Source organism: Callionymus lyra, chromosome 5 (genome assembly GCF_982586985.1).
Source record: "Callionymus lyra chromosome 5, fCalLyr1.hap1.1, whole genome shotgun sequence".
Classification (NCBI taxonomy): Eukaryota; Metazoa; Chordata; class Actinopteri; order Syngnathiformes; family Callionymidae; genus Callionymus; species Callionymus lyra.
Window position 1 is genome coordinate 26478796 of NC_141822.1, and position 23440 is coordinate 26502235.

Here is a 23440-nt window from a genome sequence, read left to right on the forward strand (position 1 = left end):
TCTTTTTTACCATCTACTCTGATATGGGGTTACTGCTGTCCATATCCACTCACGAACGAACTTCTCACAACTAAACTCGATACTTTTAATCAACATCGTATGCATTTTATATATATAAAATGCAATCTTGCATCGTGAGAACTAGAAAGAAACATTCATGGAAAGCAAATGAACACTGAAACATAAAAAGGGAAATTCTAAACTGACCCACTTACTAGCCAAAGCTATAATGAACTGCATTAATAATTCATTTAAACCGTAGCTTTGATTCAATTTTTTAAAAGCATCTTTCAGATTAGTACATTGTTGTTACTGTATGGAGAGCAAAGACATATTGAATCATATACATTTTACTTTCCACTAAAGTGAGTCATAAAATACAGATCAAAGTATTTGATGCTATCCATCAAAAAATGCAAGTCTAGATCCTGATTGTTTGTGTAAATATATCTCCAATTTCCAGGCATCTTTTCAGACCTAATATGCACAGTAGTGAAGCGTCTTTTTAACTTCCTTGGTGGACAGCAAATAACAGCATGTTTATGGATTATTTGAATCCTAATTTTCTCACAATAAAAACAGGAAGTACAGCTTAGATGAACTGAGTAATTTATAAAAGTCAGTTTGGAGATAACAATTTGTAAACTCTGGAAGGAGTGACTTGACAGGGAAGCTAAATTATATATAAACATTATAACCATTATCCCTGGAAAGAATTGTGACTTGGTTTAACAACTACATTCTGGAATTGACCGTCCAGATCAATGGTCCAAAGGTCTGTGGGGATTGATGCCTACTTCTTCCATCCTGTTCCATCATTTTGCATTGTAATCCTTGGAAGTGTTATCGTCCAAATTATTGTGAAATCTGCTCAGAAGATTCAGTTCTGAAGTTGGTGGTCCACAGCATTCATATGCTCACCACATTTCAAGAGTTATCGGATAAAACGCCACTTTAATGAACATCGAGATAATAACGAAAGATAAAAAAATATATTTCTTGTTATAAATTTGCAAGGGATTGTCGGAAATACAGCAGCGAATTTTGTGGGCCTCTTGATGACAAACATATATATTCTTGTAAATTAAATTTATTTTATAAGGACATCTAGAGGAAGATGAGTACAGATGGCTGAGTATGAGGAAATAAATATCAACATTTATCTAGTAAAAGTAAAAAAATTAAAATACAAATCCTGTTTTTAAATAAGCACTGAACAAAACAATTAATTTGTCTTCTGTATAAACACTGACTGGGGAATTATGTCGGTTTGGGTGGCATTTGGATAGAGCGTAAAAAATAGAAAATAGGAGATTATAAATCCTTGAATGACAACAAATCAGGGCAACAATTGTGCTGTTACTCGTGTCACTTGATCATATTCCGGGTCACTAACAGCATCTTTTATTTATGCACGCTGAGTAAAACATACGGCATGTTTGTGCCAAGACTGAGGGAAGCTTGATGATGAGTTACTCAGAATAACAATCCTCATATGTGACTCAATGTCCCCTTTTTTCTTCCTTCTTTTTTTACGATGAGGGAATGACAAATGTGTCCTTGGTCATCATGGCAGAACCTCAAAGAGCTGACTAGATCAGTTAGCAGAGGGTGAACTTGAACTGAGGATGAGTTATGATTTGTGAAATAATAATTGACTTTTTTGTTTTGTGCTGTTTACGGTCAAAACAATAGAAGTGGAACAACAAGAAGGTACAAAAAAGAAAAAGCATGAGTTATCAAAGACGAGGAAAAAAGGAGCAGAAAAAACATTGTTCGGAATCACTGAAACAGAACTTCAGTGGGATTATCAGTTCAGACCATAAAAGGCACAAAAAAAGATGTTCCGAATCGTGTGAAAGCAGCAACACATGTAGGTTGTGAAATCACGCAGAGATGAGGATTGCAGTTGCTATGAATTACTCTTTTCTTTTTTTTTTTCTACTTTGGGAAAATGTCTTCAAAAAAATCTCATTAAATAATAAATCGTATCAGTGTATGAAAGACTCCATCACTCCAATGTTTTTGATACCTCAGACATTTATCTTTCAATGTATGTGTAGTTTAGATACATAGTGTATCTATATTACATTGAGTTTTAAAGGTCAATATGAGGAGATATAGCGAAATAATTCACAATATCTAAATTTGGCAGAGATAATTAGGGTAACTTCATGAAGTATACTTTGAGCTATATAAATAAATTGCTCTTCCTTACTTCATTTGGATGTATATATCAAACGTTTAGAAATCAACAAGGTATTTGATGTGAAGTTTAAGTTGACCAAATATTGTGATAATACATTTCCTATTAACTTATCAGAAAAATATCCTGTTATTTCCTCAACATAATTTAACATAAGACGAAGGCTGAGCATATTGTCTGCAGTTTTCCGTGTTTTGTTTTAAATCAATCACTTCAGGAGCTTTTACATTTACCCCCTTGAGAAAAGGGGTCATCATTTTATTCTGCCCTCCCTGCACTTGACTGGATGATAATAAGCTACAATGCCTCGGGAAATTTGAAATCTGCCTGTATCTGATTTTTGTTCTTGGGAGAGTTAAGTGGCGTCACAGAGTAGAACACTTCTGCCCTCTCTCTTCAGAGATTTTGGGTTATTTCTTGAACAATCTATTCTTTACTCCTGGGCATAGCTGAGTAGTTAACAAGTACACCAATCAAATATTAAAGATGTAAAAGTGTACTTTTTCTTTAACAAGTTGCAAAAATGTAGGTGAAAAATACTGATTGATTAAAGGTTCATTGGGTTCTAAGGGCCTCTTAACATCTGTTTTTTTTATGTTTTTCAATGCTGTACAGCAGAGTATTACAAAATCCCTGCTTCCTTAAATTCCATATTTTGCAGGGCAACAGATAATTACATCTGATGTGTTGTTGAGCCATAAATTCAAGAAGCCACCCACTCACCAGCCCAGGAATACATTAGAAGCACAGAGTGTCTGTGTCACCGTGGGTCCATCTTTGACAGTTAATTCACGACAGTATCGGACTCGACTGGCACTGGCTATAAAAGCCCAGCACTTTGACTTTTAACGGTGCTAATGCCAATAAATAACCCTGACTACTTACCACCCGATGTCCTGAATGACTGCAAATTTAATTTGACATTGCATCATCAAAGCCAGCACGCTTTTGCACCTGGGTACGAGAGGAGGAAATGCACTGATATTCCTTTTTTTCTGAAGGCGGATTAGAGGAGTTCTTGAGTGCTGGCAACTTGAAACAATTGTATGTGATTAGTATGGATCACGCATTCTCTTCCTAGGGGATTTGGCCCGGTTTTTCATGTGCAAGTCTCGGTTGCACATGCACGGACGTACACATATAGTTTAGAGAAGCTACAAAATGGAAATATCATCCCTGATGAATCACGCAGAAGAAGAAGAAAAAATAAGGATCCAGGGGGGGTGTAAACCAGTATAGGGAAACAAGCTTCCTTAACACATGACTGGAATGCATTTATTTGTACATTTACAATGGCAACAAAGATGTGGAAATGTACTTGAAGAAAGGCTTTTAGGAGATACCCAGATGATGTGTCCTTGTTTGAGCCCAGTAAGGGCCTGAGGCATCCAAGTATTCCCATCTCAGAGAAGCCAATCAGTACCATTGAGAAAACAACCCCGGAATGTCACAGCAGGATCTTGATGTCCGCTAAAAGACTAACTGGGAGTCCAATCCTACAATGTCCTACTGACCCACTACAGGCTGCCGGGGCTTTTAAAGCCCCATCAACTTTATTTCCTCTGAATGCATGTCTGTATGCATGTCTATTCAATGTCCGTTTGTGAACCACTTCTGAAACTTTGTTGATATCAAGTGCACACTTTGTTAAGACTCACATATGCAGTAGTAGGACAAGATTACTTTTTGAGCCCTTCAAACTAAATAGATGTGAGTATAAACATAATTTGCATAGCTGGGAGCAGTTTATAAATAGAAAATAAGGCCGACTAGGAAAAAAAACGCAACTTTTCAACAGTTTCAAAGGCTTTCGATTTAGAAGTGAGGACAAATAAAGCAATGTTCAGTCAGTGAGGATAACAGGAGCTGTTGTCCACTTTGACAGGCACTGTAGTGTGTGCGTTTCTGTGTGAGTGCGTGTGCATTTGTGTGTGTGTGTGTGTGTATGACATGGAAACACAAAAACCATCCTTTTTATTTTTCAGATGAACATCTGAAAGGAACATTGGTAGTTTATTACACAAAAGAATTTTCTATGACAGACTTCACCAGATCCAGTTAGAACAACCTTCACCACGCAAAGGCTTTGGAGGACTGTTTCTTTCAACTAAGGGGTTTTATTTTTGAGTTACGATCAAACTTTTCTTTTTCTATTTGTAAAGAATGTAATTGTGACATTATGTTATTAAATTGATTCCCTATTCCTAGGAACAAGTCTTTCAGCCATGTGTGTGTCATTTGTCAAATGCTTAACTCAGACCAGAAGTTTGGAGTTAACATGATCCTTTAGTTGTGGCAATAAACCCACACATAAATCCTTAAGTATGCAAAGTTTGCATACAATACTTTCTACTACCTGAAACTACAGATTCAGCAACCAAAATAAGATAACATTGTGTAGCCCCTTTGAGCCACTTAATGGTTTATTGTTCGTTGTTACACTGACAACCCCCAGAATAATCATAAAACCTGGCCCTCAACAGCCACTTTTTAAAACCCCATCTGCATATGTTTAGCCTGAAATGGCTTACATTTTATCAGCCTTATAGCGAAACATCCCACTATTGCTATTTGTACTTGGAACTAAAGGGTAAATATTCCTGACCTATATTTAAAGAGGCAAACGGTGCACACACAACACAGCTACAGTTCTGTTGTGAGGTTTTTTTTTTAAATTGTCTTTGGAGATGCACAACATAGTAATATACTTCAGATATGTCCTCATTTTAAATCTTTTAATATGTAAGCTTTGGAGAAATTAGTATCTGAGAGGATGTGAAATAATTCCCCAATGTAGCGTTTATCTAGCTCCTTAACTCTATACTGTGTGTAACACCTAATAATCTTTTATTATTATGCTGTCAACGCATACGTCGTCTACCACCATCAGCCCAGTTTACTTATAAAGGCCAATAAACCGCTATTTTGTTACTGTGGCCAGGACATCTGTGCCACTGCGATAAGTCGTTACACCAACACGTTTTATGACTAAATCAGTGGGTTTCCCAGCAGTATTGCTACTGCGTGCTCCGTTGATGAACTTCTAAAACTATCTGTTGTCTGCACTAGTTCCACAGACTGCCAAAGCTTCCACTGAATACTAATATGTAAAAAGATGACAGGTGGAAGATATGGGATAGAAAACGCTTCTTTTGATGGACTTTTTCCTCTGTGACTATAAGAAGAAAAAAAGTCAGCCAAGGAAAAGCAGATGTTCTTTTTTCCTAAGTTGGCAAACTAGACAATTCCTTCAGGCAAGATACCTTAAAGTTAAAGGGGAGAGATAAGGAACAGCCTCGTGGTGAACTGTGAGGCCCACAGCAGAGCCTTCACCTCAGCCATCACTGCCATGAACAAACATAAATAAAACTCTCTACAACAAGAAACCCTCCATCATTCAGGCTAGATAAACGTTGACTAAACCAAAATCTCAAATTCCAAAACATTACAAAGTGACCTTCACTTGCAGAATGTTTATGAGAGTTGGGCAGAATGTGTGGGATTTGTAAGGATAACAAATCCACTGCTGCCTCAGGTGAATCTCTCAGTCAGTGGTAAAAAGCAAAGAACCCTAGAGGTTCATCCTTTAGTTACCTCACAGTGAGATAATAACTTCCCACCTAAGAAATGCTTTTTAATTTTCTATTACACGTTCTTTAAAATGCAATGCTTTAGTTTGACTTCCATGTTTTGTCATTTGTAGTGTTTATTGGTATAGTTTGTCTTTTATTTTCAGGCTTCAGTACAACAACCACAATAATGCAACTATTTTTTTTTTTCTATCCGAGATTATCCGAAGTATATGATTGATGTTTTTTCAAATGTTGTCAACACGCAGTATCTGAGAAAAAAAACTGCTACTCTTTGTTATATGACATATCATAAATGTAGTCACAATTACACTGTATATTATTAATGATTAGAATATATGCAAAGTTCAGTATTATGGATTAGAAAATAATTCAAACAATAAAATAAATAAATTCTTGACAGGGCCGCAGACTGAGGGGTCTAATATTAGTTTCTTTCAGCATGTCTTTCATCCAAATTTGTTTTATATTTATTTATTTACTTAATTGTAGATTTGGTGGTTTAATATGGTTGCACCACTTTGTCTAATTTTATCGGTTTTATTTTGACGGTGTAATCCAAGCCGTATAGAGAAGAACATTTTACGTGAAGTCTGTCAATATTTAAAGTCCCTTGCTGAGCCCACATTTGTCAAAACTTAGCCCCAGAATATAATTTATTGGTTGTAAATTGCACGCAAGTTTGAGACCCCTGCTCTAGATAATCAATTTCACAGGACAATCTGACAAAAAAGTGGGTAATTAAAATTGAAATTTTGAGAAAAAAGTATGTGAAAGAAAACAACAATTTCTATTTCAATGACTATGACATCGTTTCTCTTTTTCTTTTTAATTAATGCCTCTCATCAGTCGGTAATTGAAGTGTTTGCTTACATTATTGCTTAAAATGGATCTGGGTGTTTGGTTGGGAAACCATGTAATAAACTGGACCCGGTAACAGGGGGGTGGAGGGTTTCATCAACGGATAATAAAGCCCTTGATCAAGAGGCTCCTATTTAATTGCAAAATCATGCTGCTGGGCAGGCAGCTGAAATAATGATTAGTTTGTCTTACATTATTCTTTTGTTGCATGAATCACACACAGGGACACACATAAACCGCACCTGCTGTAGTTTGTTCAAGAACTAATCCTGCTGAATCCACAGCAACTTTACTCGCCATCGCAGTCAATGGAGTTTCACATTGGATTTCAGAGACTATCGAGCAACATAAGCTCCGAACATCATCGACTATTTTCAATGTATTTCAACAGTGTGTTCCCGACTCGATTGACGTGCAATCGTATACAAGAATTTATGAGCCATGATTCCTCTTCACGATTTGTTTTCGGATCTCATTTACGTAATTGTGCTCGGGATGGATGAGTGCCCACTGCAACATGACAGCCCGGGGCTTCAGACTAATTGGGTAAGATAAGGACTATAATGAAATTAAACTTTTGACTTTTTGTAACATGGCTGCAATTGGTACACCATTTAGAAGAACAGAGGTAGTAGTTTATTGATTTTATTATTACAAGATACAGTTATTCCTACTAACTTTAGTTATTTAACATTGTTAAATATTGCAAGAGATGGCCATAAAAGTTGCCCCTATGGACCAAATTGAAAGAAAACATGCTTGAACAACATCAGTAGTTTCTGGTGGTTTGTAAGCTGCATAAAATATATATATATATATATATATATATAACAATCTGCATTAGTGATGTGTCTCTAATGTTTTTTCTGATGGTATCTTTGGTCCTCTTCAATCTCTTAAATCATTTTTACAGAATTGCAGAAAGAATTATAGCAGACTGTTTATTATGGTTATTATACTCACATGACACCCATATATTATTACATAACCCACAGAATATGCACACAGAGACAGAGGCAATAAATATCAGGAACTTCTTCTCTCTGTTCCTTTTCGATCTCAGTTATTATCTTGTCTGATCAGTTGAAACTATGATTACAGATGTAAATTGTTTTATCACAGTGAAAACTTACTGGAAATATCTGGAAATGTTGGATTTTAGCATTAAGGGCAACTAATGTGTTGATTTAAGTGTTTTTTAAATTGATCTTGGACCTCTATTGTACTCATCAGCATTTAGTTTCTGTATCCAATTTACTGAAACTGATGTCGACAACAATGCGAGATTAAAACAAATAGATACAATAAAAACTCCAATGAACCATTAATTGTAGCCCTCTCACACAAGCTAATGATAGGAAATAAAATCGACAGAAAAAAAAAATTGGAATTCATTGAAAGCAGTTTTACACAAAGAACATGCAGCAAATGTACATTGAGGCAGAATTGTGACCAGCCTGATGCTGAGGTCAGTTCCAATTCAATGGAAATCAAATTACAATTCTACCTGTAGGCAGCGGTTGTTTCCGAGTTTACTGGCAAAGCTATTCAACGCTCAAATTTTCTGGACCACATAAACCATAAAACCACTAAGTCAAACAGAGCCAGTTTTATGCTGCTAGCTAAAGTAAAATGCAGTATTTCCCGCTTATAAACATGGGGCAGCATTAAATGTTAATGTTAGAATGTTAGAAAAGTAAATTTAACTGTAATACTCAGTTAGTAAATGCATTTTAGGTGGATAATTGAAGTTTACCACGTGACTAAACGTATACATTTAAATAGACAGACATTTGTATTGCAAACCTTGTTAAATCTCAGTGACAGCCGTTTTAACTTAAGAAACTTCAGTTTTACATTTCAATATGAGGATTAACTTACTATAATTATAGTATATTATATTATAGTAGTTGACTGTATTGAGTGAGATTTTTCTAAATATTTCGGGCCACAATGAGGGTTCTCAAATAGCCATAATTGAACCTTAGCCATTACTTTGATATGAATTTGCAAGTGTAGAAAAAATAATTTAACAAACTGTATTTTTAAAAGATTTTTTACATCTGGATTCAAATAAATGTTCTCTTTTCAGAAATCACTAAACATTTTAAAATTTGTAAAATATAAGCCAGAATTCCAATGTCTTTTTTGTAGATAGTAAACTAGCATTTAAGGCATTAAATGGACAAATGTTGATAATGTTGCATTAGTGTGTGGTTAGGTGATGTATTTAATGTTAAACATAGTACATATAGAAAAGGTAAAAGGTAAAAGGTAAAACTTGATTGATCCCTCAGGAGGTCTCCTTTGGGAAATTGTTTTTTTCCAATAGCCACAGAAAATACAGCTATTTTTCATAAAAAATAAAAAATAAATCAAAATAAAATAAGAACAAGAACATAAAGAGAAAGAACAAGATGACACAATCTAAGTCTAAAGATAAAGACAAAGATCATAGATCAAAGAAAAAGAACAAAGACAAAGGATACAAAGACTAATAGAGAACAGAACATCCAGATACTTTCACTCCACTCCTGCCCCCGAACATGAATCCTTGAGTCTATTTGTTTTGCACCTGGGTAGGAGCATTCATGCACTCATTCTGCTTCTCTGCTCACTGATGACAGTGTTCAGAGGATGACTGTCATCATCCATACATCTCAATACAAGGTGCACCACCTGAATTTAAAAATAAATTTAAAAGTACATCTGCACCTGACTATAGTAACAGGTTCTGTGGCAAGGATGGTATATAAAAAGTTTTTTTATGTGTAATTAAATAAATGCTTTTTGGAACAGTGGCTGTAGGCTGAATAAAAAATAAATTATGGACCAGCCCTCCTGTACATTCAGTGTAAATCTGCTTTTAAAACTAATACCATGTTTTACCTTGAGTCAGTTCTTTACACTGCCGTCTCCAAAGCCTCACCATGGATTAATTAATGCCAACCTAATGTGTAGAATCTTTATTTTCTTCTTCAACAACCAAATTTTAAACTTAAAAGTTGTCATGTTTTGCCCTACATGAGGGTATGTGGATGATGCACAAATTGATTTTTCAACTGAAAAACTAAAAACTGAAAGTCCACCAGTAATCATCTATAGATTAGCTGCATCAATAAGCAGCAAGGTTCAAATCCTATCTGCAAAGTAGAAGCTTGTATGGTGTTAATTTTGGACTAAACATTTGATCATCTAAATTGTAAATGACCTTATTGAAAACTCAAAAATTAAAAACACAAGAGGAACTCTATTTAAAAGCCATGTATTTTCAGCTATTGAACGTTTTCTGTTGTTGTGACCCTTTGGACCGATAATAATACTGTGAGAAAAAATTGATAGTACTCTAAATGACCTATTTAAAATTAGGCATCTGTTTTCAAAACAAACATAATGGGTCTCCCTTTATAGCTCTGGCCTGTGACAGGAATGAAAATTTACGATTTTTTAAAAGGTTTAAAGGAGGGAGTGCAGCTGCCTGAAGGAAGCACATTTACTAATTTTCTAATCTGACCTGAACAAAGTAGCAGCACCTGTCTGATCAGTGCATCCTTCAGTTGAGGAACAGCTGTGGCAGGCGAGAGGAGCCGGAGTGATCATGTATGATGACACTAATGTGGGATAAATGTCTACAAATGCAGTCTGGTACAGAGAGGCAGGAAACAAGAGGATGGATATAAATCAAGCTGCAACTCACCATATCGATGGACGACACAGGCCCAATGCTGTTGACATAAATCCCAACATCAACAACTGTTGGTTTCACTGCAACAGAAACAAAAGATGGAGGCGTAAGTGTATATAGGAACGGATAAACGGTTTGCGACATGGAAATGACACAGGATGAGTTTCTATTCTTCAAGTGGCTGCACAGAGAACCATCCACCTGGCAAATCAAATCAACATCCAAGCTTAACAGCCTTCATGATTTATATCGTTTTGGTAAAACGTAAATATACTCTCTCTACTTTCCAGTAAAGAGAGTCACCCATCCACCCGGAAAAGAACGATTTAAAGAAAGAGAAAAGCTTTGTGGAGCCGCGTTTCCATGGTGATTAATAGTACTCCAGTCTGTAAGAAAGACGTTAGCTAATTTTGCTTGGCAGAGACATTTGGCTCAGTTTGAGGAATTACAGAATTAGGACATTTCAAATGTGTTTCAAATATGTCCTTTTAACTCCCATTTTGTATGTTAAGGACAAAAATGTGTAACATAAGAAATGTATGATTCGAGATTTTTCAAAAATCGATTTAATATAACGTTTTATCTTTCTAATTAATTTTTTCAGTTTTGGACAGAAACTTTAGATATACACTATAGTGAAGTATTTATACCCGATACCACTAGGGTTGCATTAACTAGGACTGTTGCTGAACAACAATAAATAAACTGCCAGAATAATTGTAATCAGAAGTAACAAGGAGTCAGGATGTTGAATGCACATACTGTATACAGTATATATTATTGTCTGTTACAGTATATATTTTTTTCTACCCTTTATAATTGCTGTCTCCAACAATGTATCTATGATTTACATGAGCTTCCTGTTGTGTTTTGCACACAATTGTTGGACATAAAAACAACATTTCTAGTATCTGCTTGCTGTTGTAAGGCAGTAAAGCCACTCAAGCTTTCAGAAAACAATTCACTGGATTGAGTTGAGTTCCTGGACACTCCAGAGAATTGTGATCATGTATTGAACCTTACATCTGTGAATCTATTCCTACACTCAAACATTGTCAAGTAATGCTGATGAAATATTTTGGTAGAAGGAACTGCACAAAAGGAATATGTATTCATGGAACCCAGGAACCTTGACATTGAGATAACATAAGGGTTAACAAAAAGTATAAATGATGACCCTACTTATTACCTGTTACCTTCCTTATCTCCCTCAAAAAAAAAGCTTCATTAAATTAAAAACAGTTTAACTCGTATTGAATATCTGAACAAATTAATAAGTATTTTTAAGAAACTGGTATTATCGCCTTCAAAGTTTACAAAGGTGTAATTGACAAAAGAAAACCAACCACAAATAGTCTCGAGATCAAAACAAGACCACTCACTGTCAAGGTCTATGTCTAATCTTGGTCTTGAGAATGGCAACAGTAGAGTGTACCAAACCATGTCAAATTATGTTTGCGAACAGTGCACACACAGTGTATGAGTCCGGTGTGTGTGTGCTGGCCTGGCTGAATTAAACACTTGTGTTACACTGTGTGTAACCGATGCATTCAGACATCCCCAAAATAATTTAATTGGACAGAATGTGTCTGGCATAGGTCAACTCATTTACCTCCATATCTCCCACACACCTAACAAAAGATTAAGCACAAATAGGCTCATAGCCTTGTTACAAAGAAATACTCTCAATCCCCTCTACCAAGCAGTATCAATTTTGATACCCTGAACTAGCATAAAATAAAATGTTTAAACAGAAAAACATAGATGCACGTATTATTATAACAATCAAATCATCTAATTCTGACACTTCATTTCTTTCATTATTTTGATTTTTGACTTTCTTTAACTGCAACCCATCAACAATAAACATGACATGACATCTGTTCCTTTGTTTGGATGGATTCTCTATGATCCAAAGTCACCATGTGTGCTTCACAGTCTAGTTTAAGAGCTGTGCTTCCAAATGCAATATTTTTCCAACTTAAGGGAATATTTTATGTACATAAAGAGGATGACACCAATATTCACTCTTCAAATGCCAAATTTATTTTTCCAAAAGCATTATTCAGCCATGATCTAATCAAACAACAAAATCCCCTTATAGTTTTGTCTTGTCTTTTGACCAAGATAATAAAAAGGCTCAGCTTTGCAGAAGGAAAGCATGTCGAGAAAGGATGAAAACAAATAAAGGCAGATAAGTGCACCGATAAACCAAATCACCTCATAAAGACGCCCAATAATTACTCAATGTCCTGTATCTTCACCGTTTCAATTGTTCTTTACGGCTCATTGACATTAAACGCCTTATAGACTATTTAATTATCAGCAACTTCATAATTTGTGTCGCTCTCAAATATGAATATGGGAACTTGAGTGCACATCTGTGTGTGATGTCCCCGGGGACCTGCTGTGCTGGGCCGCTGTTGCACACAGTTTCGGTTGGTGAAGGTCTGCTGGGAGGCCTTGATTCTATTCCAACATGTTCTGCTCCACCAACTGCACAATTAGGGACAAGAGGGCACTTTCAATTTTGAGAGGAGTGAGTTGGGAGTAATCATATCTTCTTGCATGATGTCCTCTGGTTTGTTTACGTTGTTTGAAACAGAGTCAGCTATAAAATGAGTCAAAACAGATGGTGTTCAATTATTTGTAAATGAGTTTAATATAATCAGCTCCGTTGTAGTCTTCCAACTCTTGATACTTTCAAATCACATTATTGGGCTCATGTTGCTCTGTCAGATCGGTCTACATGCATATCAACACTGCCATTTGTGGAATCGCATGAGGATTTTTTAAGATATCTGATTGAAAGTGACCAAATCTTTCCTCTTCACATGACCCAAAAGGATACTTCTGTGGTGGACACCAGGACCTGATGAGGCCTCTCATCCGTCATGTTTTGGGCAAGATGCAACTTTGCTCCAGTTGTTTTTTTTTGCGAAATGAGAAAAATAGGTATGTTCCCCTACAACTCCTGTTTACTTACCGATACCAAATTGGTGACCCCGACTAAGCATGTTTGGTGAAGATTTAAATTCCAGACTTCTGACAAAGCTATCCTGTGTTTTGGTTTGGGTTCCAAGATGTCAAAGCCCTGTTCGACATGTCAGAGTTAGCGAAGACTCCAGATTCTACCTGATGGTGGCTGCTTTCAACCAACAAACTCCATACAGCTGTTATGCAAACCTTCTCGGCGCAACAAGTATGGGGTGAAGCACCTTCTGCTCCGGAGCTATTCTGCGACTGAAAGGGCAGAAAGATTGCTGTTCTTGTATGGTTTGAGTCAGATGTGGATTTGACAATATTCTTCACTGCTGGGATCAGACAAAGGTCAATTCTTCCACCTTATACATTTCCTTGTAGATGTTTGGCTGCGGGAGACTGTGGTGGTCTGGCTAAGAAAGCTTACCATGTCCGATTTGTGAGTTTCAGGTGCTAAGTATCTCCACTGTTTCCATTCAACAGACAACAGAAGACGGCGATGCAGCGGTGTTGGCTTGTTTGAGATCCAGCAGTTGGCACGAGAGTTCCATGTGTTTTTTTTTTAACTTTGTTTTGACTACAAGGCAAGATTTTGTGTTCCACTGTGTATGCGGGAAACAACAGGGCCAACACTCACTAGCTAATGTGGGCGCTGGGGAACGTGAAGAGATGCTTTTTATCAAGGATTTGGCCTCTTAAACGCGTTCTGGTGAACCCCCGCTCAGAGAAGAGTTTGCTCCCTGCTACTAAAAGACTTTAAGACTCAGGGATGTGGACTGCAGTTGAGCACCGCAAACGGTTGAAGTATCACAACATTTTGAACAAGGTGACTGTTTACTTTCAATGACACAACTTTGATTGGGATTCTGTACTTTCCTTTTAGCAGTTCCAATTATCGGCGCAGATTTCCTGTGTGCAAATGGTTAACTTATTACCAACAGACGTTTGATTCTTGCTGTGACATTTACATCTGTTCTATGCATCCCTGGGTAATATGCATGTACCAGAGGGTACATTTTTTATTGCGAGGGATGTTTACCAGCGGTAACTTAGTGATTTGCCATCACTAACAACACCCACTTCAGTTTTTGCACTCTTAATAGTATGCCACGATAGAGTTGTTTATTATTTCCATTTCAGAGATTTATGATTTTTTTTAACAATGCTTTCGTGTTTGTCTGTCATACCTATAGTATTTTTTCGTGGCAAAATACAGACGAACAAGCGCAGCTATTTTGTTTTTGATCGGGAGCTAGTAGCGCTCTCGCTAAGCATAATTTAATTTCCTGCTGGATTGTTGGTCTTTTGCTGCATATGTGTATTATAAGCAAGTGGCATTTTCTATGTCTAAGGTGTCTAAGCCGTGGTCTGCCAACCGACATGCATCTTTCCCCAATCTTTGAGTGCACAACTGACATTCTGACTGTGCCTGAGAAGATATGCTTCTCTTTAGCTTCCAGGGTACAGGCCTCAAGCTAGATGAGGCAGCAATTCCGAAAGATGGTCCGGCTGTTCTCTGTGAAGTTTCTACCGGTCACTCTTGTTCATTAGCCTGGTGTTGTTATGTTTTTAATTATGTTCTCATTTCCTGGGGTAAAGGTCACAGTTAAGATGGTCAATCTGAAAAGACTGGAAGAAAAGAGTGGGCTTGCCGCTTGTGATGCGTGTTAGTAAGCTATGGACCTGTTGCACACTTCAGCGCCAGCACCTGAGACATTTCCGATTCCAGCCAAGAGGTTGATCATCTGCATGTGCAACTAGTAGGTCCATTGCCATACAGACCTGTTCACAATGGTGGATAGGACCACTAGGTGGCCAGAAGTTGTCACTCTGTTCTCCACAACCTCGGCAGATATTTTTAAGAGATGTGTTCAGTACTAGCAAGCTCCCTATTGGTGCAGATACACCGCACTACGGAATACCATCAGTCAAACAGATTAAGGCTCCACAGGTCACTAAAAGCAACTCTGCATGTACTGTTGCCGAGTCTTTTGATGCAGTAAAGTCATAAAAAAAAACTCTCGCCTATTTCTGACTGAAAGCTGCCACTCGGGTGGCATTAGGGTTCTGATACTATCTATCTATCTATACCTGTTCATTACTGTTTTTGCCTGTAGAGTTCAGAAATACTCACTTTGTTTTTGTGCATCACAATAGATATTGAGTTTTCCCTAAGGGTTCAGTAGGGGTATGATGCAACTTGGCTTCAGTAGAAAGTTCCCTTTTCCTACGACTCCCGTTTCCTCACTATTAACATACTATCCCATTTAAATGTGCGTGATCATGCATCAAATACAATCAAATCCGATCTACTCTGATAAACCTAAAGCGTACAACAAGATTTCCTCCATGCACCTTCCTCTGGCCGTTTTACAGGAATCTACCAGAAACAAAGCTACACTTCTCAAAGAGTATAACTTGAACATTATCAAAATGTAATTTTACCTTCATCTCACCCATATTTGTGAGCACAGAAGCAACCAGAAACATGTTAGGACAAGGAGATATACAGTATATAGAGTTAGGGGTGTGAGGGAAAAAAAAATAAATCATAAAGCCATGCACACTTTTATGTTTCAAAGAAACATATAATTAAACAAATTATTTATATATATATATACAGTATATATATATATATGTTTCTTTTTTGTTTAATATTTATAAAAGAAATGTTTGGTTTAAATAAAGATTGGATTTTTTTTAGTATCCCATGAGATCCTGGCGACAACTGACGTCGAGAGGATACAGTTCAGAATCCTGCAGCTTTTACAGCTGAAATATTTTGGTTTCGAAGAAAATCAAAGCAGTTACAACTTGGTCAAGAGCAATGCGATCTGTAAATTCTAAAAAAGCCAGAGTCAAGTACTCTGATGAAACATATGTTTTTTCTACATTATCGCAGTACAACACAATATATCATACTGTATCCCTGTATCTTGATATGGACCGTATCGCCAGATTCTTGCCAATACATACCCCCAATAGAGAGTGGTGGGTTGATGAAGCTACAGAAGTGGTTTTATATTTTTTAGAATTCAGTAGGTGGTGCCTTCAGTTAAATAATATAACAGTATAATCCCCCTCTTTTGAATGATGAGTTTTTCATTCTATGTTCATTCAGTTAATTTCATTTTTTCCAATAAGAGTGGACCATTTACTATCGTAAGTTAAGGAGGCAAGAGTCAAATCCCAAACATTATTCGACAAGTTTTAAACCTTAGACATTACAGCAAAAATGCTGACATCAGCTAAAACTGTGTTTAACAAAATGCTTAACATAATGTGAAGTACAGCAGAACAGGAAATAATAGAATTATGTTAGGTGACAAGTCGTGGCCAGCTTCTATGGAGAGGAAATCTAATCAGTGGGAGTGATTAATGCAAGATTGATCCCCAACTGGCTTCTGCAAACACTGTGAGATTGATTCATTTGGACGTGGAGCTGAGCAGAACTGTTCATGGAATTAAACCAAGAGTTCAAGTCCCAGTGCAAGCTCAATTTTAAGCCACATCGTGGTTTCATAGATACTCCTGGGGTAACACTGCAGAATTTCTTACAGCATCTCTAGCACCGAAAACACCAGGACAATAATTCATTGTCGTCTAACAAATGTAGAAAAAGGACAACATTCATTGTTATTCAAGGAGACTGCAGCCTGGGATATTACTGGGAAACCCCCAAGATACAAACAGAGGCGCAATATTCAAATGTGCAGCTGCAGAAATATCTTTTGGACAATGGGGTAAAACACCAGGAGAAAACCTGGTGAGCATCTGTCCTTCCCATGAGATCCATTTTCAGTCAAAAATAAGAAAAAAAAAAAAGGTAAAATCTGTAAATTGAAAACTGGGACACCCAGAAAGGAATTATCCTTAATTGACACAGAACAGGATCTGTGAGACAATGAGACTGAAAATCTCCATATTTTATGGAGATATTACGCTGTCTTCTGAGTTAAAATAGCTATTTCAGAGTCCATGCGGGGTTTTACTGATTCAAACTGGGTCAGCTGAGAGGACACTTTACACTGAATGATTGAACACTGGGCAGGAAACCGCATGCTTGCTATCTTAGATGTTCACATGGTTATACAGTTGTAAACTGACAAGAAAAGTCAAGCTACTCATATTAAACATTTATATGGAAAAACCTAAAAAGGCAAAGGCGGGGAAAGAGTTTTGGGGGTTTTGACATCTAACAATGGATAGAAAGAAGTTATCATTATTCGTGAATAACAATTAAAAAAAAATCATTTCATTAGTTGAAATTACTTGCACTGTAAAAATATTTTTGACAATGGTTGGTGATCATTTTTCATTTGATTTCGATTAATGTACTGTCTTGATGTATCTTCATATTTGATCAGTGATTTTAAATTACCGATCCTGACTTATCTGTGTTATTGATCAGTGGCTAAAGAAATCGTATTGTTCAGTTTAACAGTCACAAAAATCACTATATGAAACAGAGATATTGCAACAACAAAAAATTGGAGTGCACCAGTGCTTAAAAGTGCCCAAATGGTGCCAACAGAATAAAAGCATAATCTATTTTAAAAAAAAATGAACATGCATGCTTCCTCAATTCTGTCAAAACAACAGACTGTACATTATGCGGACATTGCATATGGGACCTTTCTGTTTCTAAACCATAGTTTTGAAGCCAATTAGTGGCCACAGGCATGTTGGAAATATGGTCTTCGAAATAGCTAGACCCCATTCAAGAGGTTAGTCTCAGTAGTCTGAATAGTTGAGGCAACAGTGACCCATATGCACTCACATGTGAGTCAAGTCAACGGAATCCATTTTTATACATATTCACAGAAGTTGATGAATGGGAATATGATCTCAAAAGAAATGTTGGAAAATGAATGTATTTTTCAGGCTGTTCTGTTTTTTAACTAGGTTGCAGATATATATTTCACACTGTAAAAGTCTGTATTTTTGGCTCTTTGTGTCTGTCACTTCTGGTCTTTCTGCAGACATTCGATGAACAGCAGCTTCATTGGCTTAACTTTTTAATTCTAGATGTTGCTGTCATGACTATCCATTTTGTATTGTTTGTATTGTAGACAAAACTTGTTTTACGCTACTGAGTGTCAGAGCCGATCCCTATTTCTACCAAGGCTGTTGAACATTTAGCTACGTATATCAAACTACACGTGTATTTCCAGGTCATTTAATTTTCTCATGTTAAACTAAATTATCACACGTAAAATAATTAAATTATTTAAAACTGTTTTTTATTTTCTTCTCAAATATAAGACGTCTAGAATACGTCTTATATTCGTTGTGTTTACAACGAAAATACTGTGTAGTGCTACTATGTAGCTATCATCATTTGGTTTTACACAGACAAAGAAATGTTGTTCCATCATCAACTTCAATAGTAATAACCCTAATGGAGATCCACGGAGATCAGATGAAATTTTCTCTTCTCTTCTTGTTCCTTATCCTCCTCCTCCTCCTCATGTTGTTCACGGAGAAAAGAAAGTGAGGCCTCATCTGTATTACCCAATTACCCTGTGGGTCTCGGTGAAGAAGAAAAGGTTTTTATGGCTGTGTGGCCCGGCAGCATGACTAATGCGTTACACATTGTCATCTCGGATGAACACAAACACATGCACCAATCCCAGAGGTGAATTCAACTCCGAAATTGTGTACCGCCACTGCTGCAGGTATCACTCTGCTGTAACACAGCACCCAGAGGTTCTGACTCACACAAAATGAATGCAGTATATGAACGTTTTAATCAAATCCCGCTCACAGGGTGCTGTTTGCCAGATAGCGTGTACTTTGCTGCGGCAGATTTCATCTCAAATGTTTGCTCGATAAACGCAAGTCAAGGTTTGCAAGGACAAAGTTGACTCAAGGCGTTATAGAAATCCCCAATAGGGTTGTTGTGTGCTCCAACGTCAGCATTACTGAACTAAAAACACTTTTTTTTTTATTCATCTTGCATTAAAAAAATGAATTACAATAATTTCTACATGTTTGTGTAAGATTACCAGTTGTGGATGTATTACAAAAGTCCTGTCAAAGAAAAAGGCCTGCGCTCAGATGGTAAAGATGCAGATCTACATGCTGAGCTTGACAACATGCCATGTATCTTCAAAGCTTTGTTCTCTCCTCACTAGTCTCTCGACTTGTCTCACCATAAGCTGCACCTTTAGTCATCACTCTGTCGAGCTTCTTAAGTTTTCGGTTGGCGGCACACTTGTCCATCCAGTCGGAATTTGGGTCAGCGGTAGACTGCTGGAACTTTTTGAAGCTTGAATTACCCACAGCTTAATAGCGCCAGGAGTGTGGATGATTGAAATCCAATCACCCTTAACCTGGACTCACACCAAATCTTGTGTTATAATATGTTGTCTTGTGTTTGCACTGCTTGAAAAATGATTAATATATAATTATCAGAGAACTGTTGACACCGTGCTGAACCAAAGCCAGCTGAGCACCTTTATGAACCAGAGTTTGAATCACAAGATGACCATCTGCTCCAAATAAAGAAGGTCAGGAAACAGATGTTCCAATAGCTTTATCACCTTCATATCTTTATACAGCAAAGAAAAATGTGATCTCAGATGGCTTCATCTAGTTCTGATCTGGCTTCATATACCAGGGATATGTTTATTTACCTCATTTTAAGATCACAAGGAGAACTTAATGAGTCATTTAGCTGTGATATAGTTTCCTGTTCCATGTTGTTAATGATTATTTTAACCAACCCACCTAACCTTTTTTTTATTGATCGATTTCACTAGATTATGACCTAGTTAAGAAAATATTTGCACAACATTTTAAGTTTTAAGATTGACTGCTTCACAGGTGGCTTTAGCATTCAACATGAGGATTAGGTTTCATTGTATATTCCTTTAAACAATATTTTTCACAGTTTAAATTTCTTTATTCTGTCTTGCGAAAGGGATGTTGTGTATTCTGACATACAAAAATTAAATGTTAGAGTCATCACACACAAATCAAAAACTTGTTAGCTGTCTTTTTGTATTTCCATTTCTTATTACACGTGATTTGGAACATGTATTGAATGAAGAGGATGGTAGAAAATGTCAGAAGATAAGAATCAATCTACAGACACCTTGACAATTGATCACGACAGTGCATGATGAAGAGCTCACTCATATGCCTACATGTCAAGGATTTGCTGTGGAATTTGGGAATGCAGCTCAATCCCAGAAATATCTCATTTCACGAGACAAATGTGACATTAAATCTGTCACACACAACAACGAGGTATGATTCCTATCAAGGTTGTACATGAATTGTCTCGCACATTGACAGCTAATCTTTATGTATGTGACTGCAGCACATTCCACCGGAGACAATCCTTTCTCCCCCTGCTATTCTTATACAGCTGCTCCCTAAACATGCGCACACACACACACACACACAAACACACACACACACCCCCACCCCCACACACACACAGACAGACACACAGACACACACACACACGCACACAAAACTTTACAGAAGCAATGAGAAAAGCATGAATGATTGAAGGAAATTCTGATAAATGATGTCCATGTGTACAAAATAAATGAAAAAGTAAATAAATCACCTCAAAACATATTACATTTCCGAACTAAATGTCAAACAAAACAGATCTGAAAATGTATCCTTCCAGGAGTATTGAGCATTCAGCATTTTTTTATTTATTTTTCCAAGAGAACAAAACATAATTTATGTTTTCCATTATCCACCATTTATACAAATATATAAAAAACATGGTTTCGACAGCTTTCTAAAATGTGTGTGTTCAAGGACAAAACAAAAAAAACAAACAAAAACCTAAAATATACATGTTAGCACTTTTAATACACATTTGGTCTTCAACGATTTGTTCTTTTTGTTTGTTTTTTACTTTTGCTTTATCTTTGGGTCAAAATGTTTACTCTGCCAATTTTGTCACACTACTGAAGTAATATCTCTATCGTCTTGATATTGTTATTATTTCACATCAACATGACAACAGAAGTATTTTCTAAGAAAACAGGTGTGTTTCTTCACTTTTCTGTAACTTTTAAGACACTGTTCTCTCTACTAGGCAGCAGTAACTGGCTGCAAGGGCCACGTGCAGGGGACCCATGTGCACTGCTGAGAGGGACATCAGCTGCAATCAGGCAGATGCTGAGACACTAAAGTTATCTAGTCACAGGTGAAATTTACTGCCCCAAAAAGCACTAATATTTACATCTGGTTGAATTAGCTCAAGAATCTCAGCTTGCTCAGATTCTTGCCACGCGATGTGCGATTAGTGCCTCGCAAGAAAGAAAGTACTGAGAGCATTGACTACGCTAAAGACATGTATGACATGATCAAAGAAATCAATTAAATACATTATAATACATTTCCTTATGCAACTTACAAGGACTAAGAAATACAGGATATACCAACTTTTATCATTTTCTTATTGCCGTAATGTTATTTTTTGATAATTAAGAAGCTAACTTAGCATTTGTTTGCATCAATACATCAACTCCCAAATATTCACTTCAAATAATCAAATAAGTTAGTGGGCTGTGCTCGCCAGCCCACTATGGACATCTCTATAGGTGTCCTATAGAGGACTATTGTTATTGCTTGTGCCCCTTATTATTATTATTCATCCTCTTTCTGTTTTTGGCACTTTTCACGCCCTGCACCGTTGAGCGCATACAAACAAAAAATCCATGAAAACATGCTCCTTGATAAGGCTGAAACTGCTATTATTCTTCTCAGCAGAAAAACTGCGATCAATTTCCTATAAGGAATGGGAAAAAGTCACAAATTTGCAAGGTTTTTTAACATATCTTGCTCTGGCATACTTTCACGTAGAAACACTATTCCAGCTTTAAAATGTAGATACAAGTCCAAATGATCAAATTGGGATCTGACTCATTTGTAGCTCTCATAGTTTTTTTTCGTCACGGGGGAAAGCGCGCAGCAATTTACCGGCAGGGAATTGTCCAGTTACCGTATGTATATCTGCAGTGTTCATTTTTCCATCTGTTATACACTGCTTATTTGATTGGCAGGTAAATTCGAAAAAACCTTTTGGTTTATGGCTGACAATACTGAGGATGCCACGCAAATCTTTCGTTTCTTTAATTATCTTTTCCTCTCACTCATTATAGACCATAATATACTTCATCACTCGTTTCTCTTTAACGTCTGCGGACATAGTCTTAGATTGAATCTTAGTATTATGATTATTATCATGGTAGTGATTATTATTATTATTATCATCATTCAAATAACTTTATGTAGTTTTATTTAGTAACATTATATATTTACAGTATCTTTAAATGTTTGATAGTTTAGAGTAACAAACAAATGAATAAGATGAAGCCAAAGTCAATATTTTCCTCGTGCGGTAATGGACTACAGATGACCTTGGACCAGGTGAAGGGATTATGCTTCCTAGTCCTGGGATTTCTGCCTCAGCAGCATCTGGCTCGCGCAGCCTTCGTGGGGGCAGTTTGGGTCTCCCAGCCTAAACTGTTGCCTCAGCAACATGACAGCGGATCCGCAGCCGAGGCCAAGATGAGATCTTAGAAAGTTGAGATTAAATTTGAAAACTTTCAGATTGTCTGCTCGGCGGAAGTAAACAATGCCGACGTTAATTCGGGTTGACTGCTGGGTTTGAGCGCCACGAAGACCACACTTATTGTTTCAGGCTCGTCGATGGGGGTAATTCATAGCAGCGTATCTATTGCTTGAACACGTTTGCTCGCCGAGTCTTTCTTTCATAAACAAATATGATTTCATTTGATCGAGTGGCTTCTCCTGGTGACCCTCTGTGGCAGGATGCAGAAAAGAGTCATATTACAGGAAGTTAATTTAATCAGGCGAGCAAATTAGGTAAAAGATGTCTCTTGCTTTCACAAACATATTTATAACAAAAAATAATTTCACCAACATCCATCAGATATTGACTGCTGGTGGTCAGAGGCATGAGAGAGAAAAGGATATGGATGTTTGGAAGTATGCACAGATCATTACTTCAGGCACAGTACGCAGAGGAATTTCTTATTTTCTGGTATAAAGACAGACATCCAAGACATCTCACTGAGATGAGTTTTTTTAGCAGATAATTACAGAACAGTGTATAGT

The 23440-nt window shown here is 36.9% G+C and overlaps 1 protein-coding gene across 1 annotated transcript in view; it reads right to left on the reverse strand.

Moving 5' to 3' along the window:
- LOC148080111 (gamma-aminobutyric acid receptor subunit gamma-3-like) overlaps window positions 1-23440 on the reverse strand; it is a 91749-nt gene that overhangs the window by 51258 nt on the left and 17051 nt on the right. The window contains exon 3 of the mRNA XM_087791663.1: window positions 10355-10422. Within this exon, the coding sequence (XP_087647789.1) occupies window positions 10355-10422 (68 nt within the window). The remainder of the gene's footprint in view (window positions 1-10354; window positions 10423-23440) is intronic.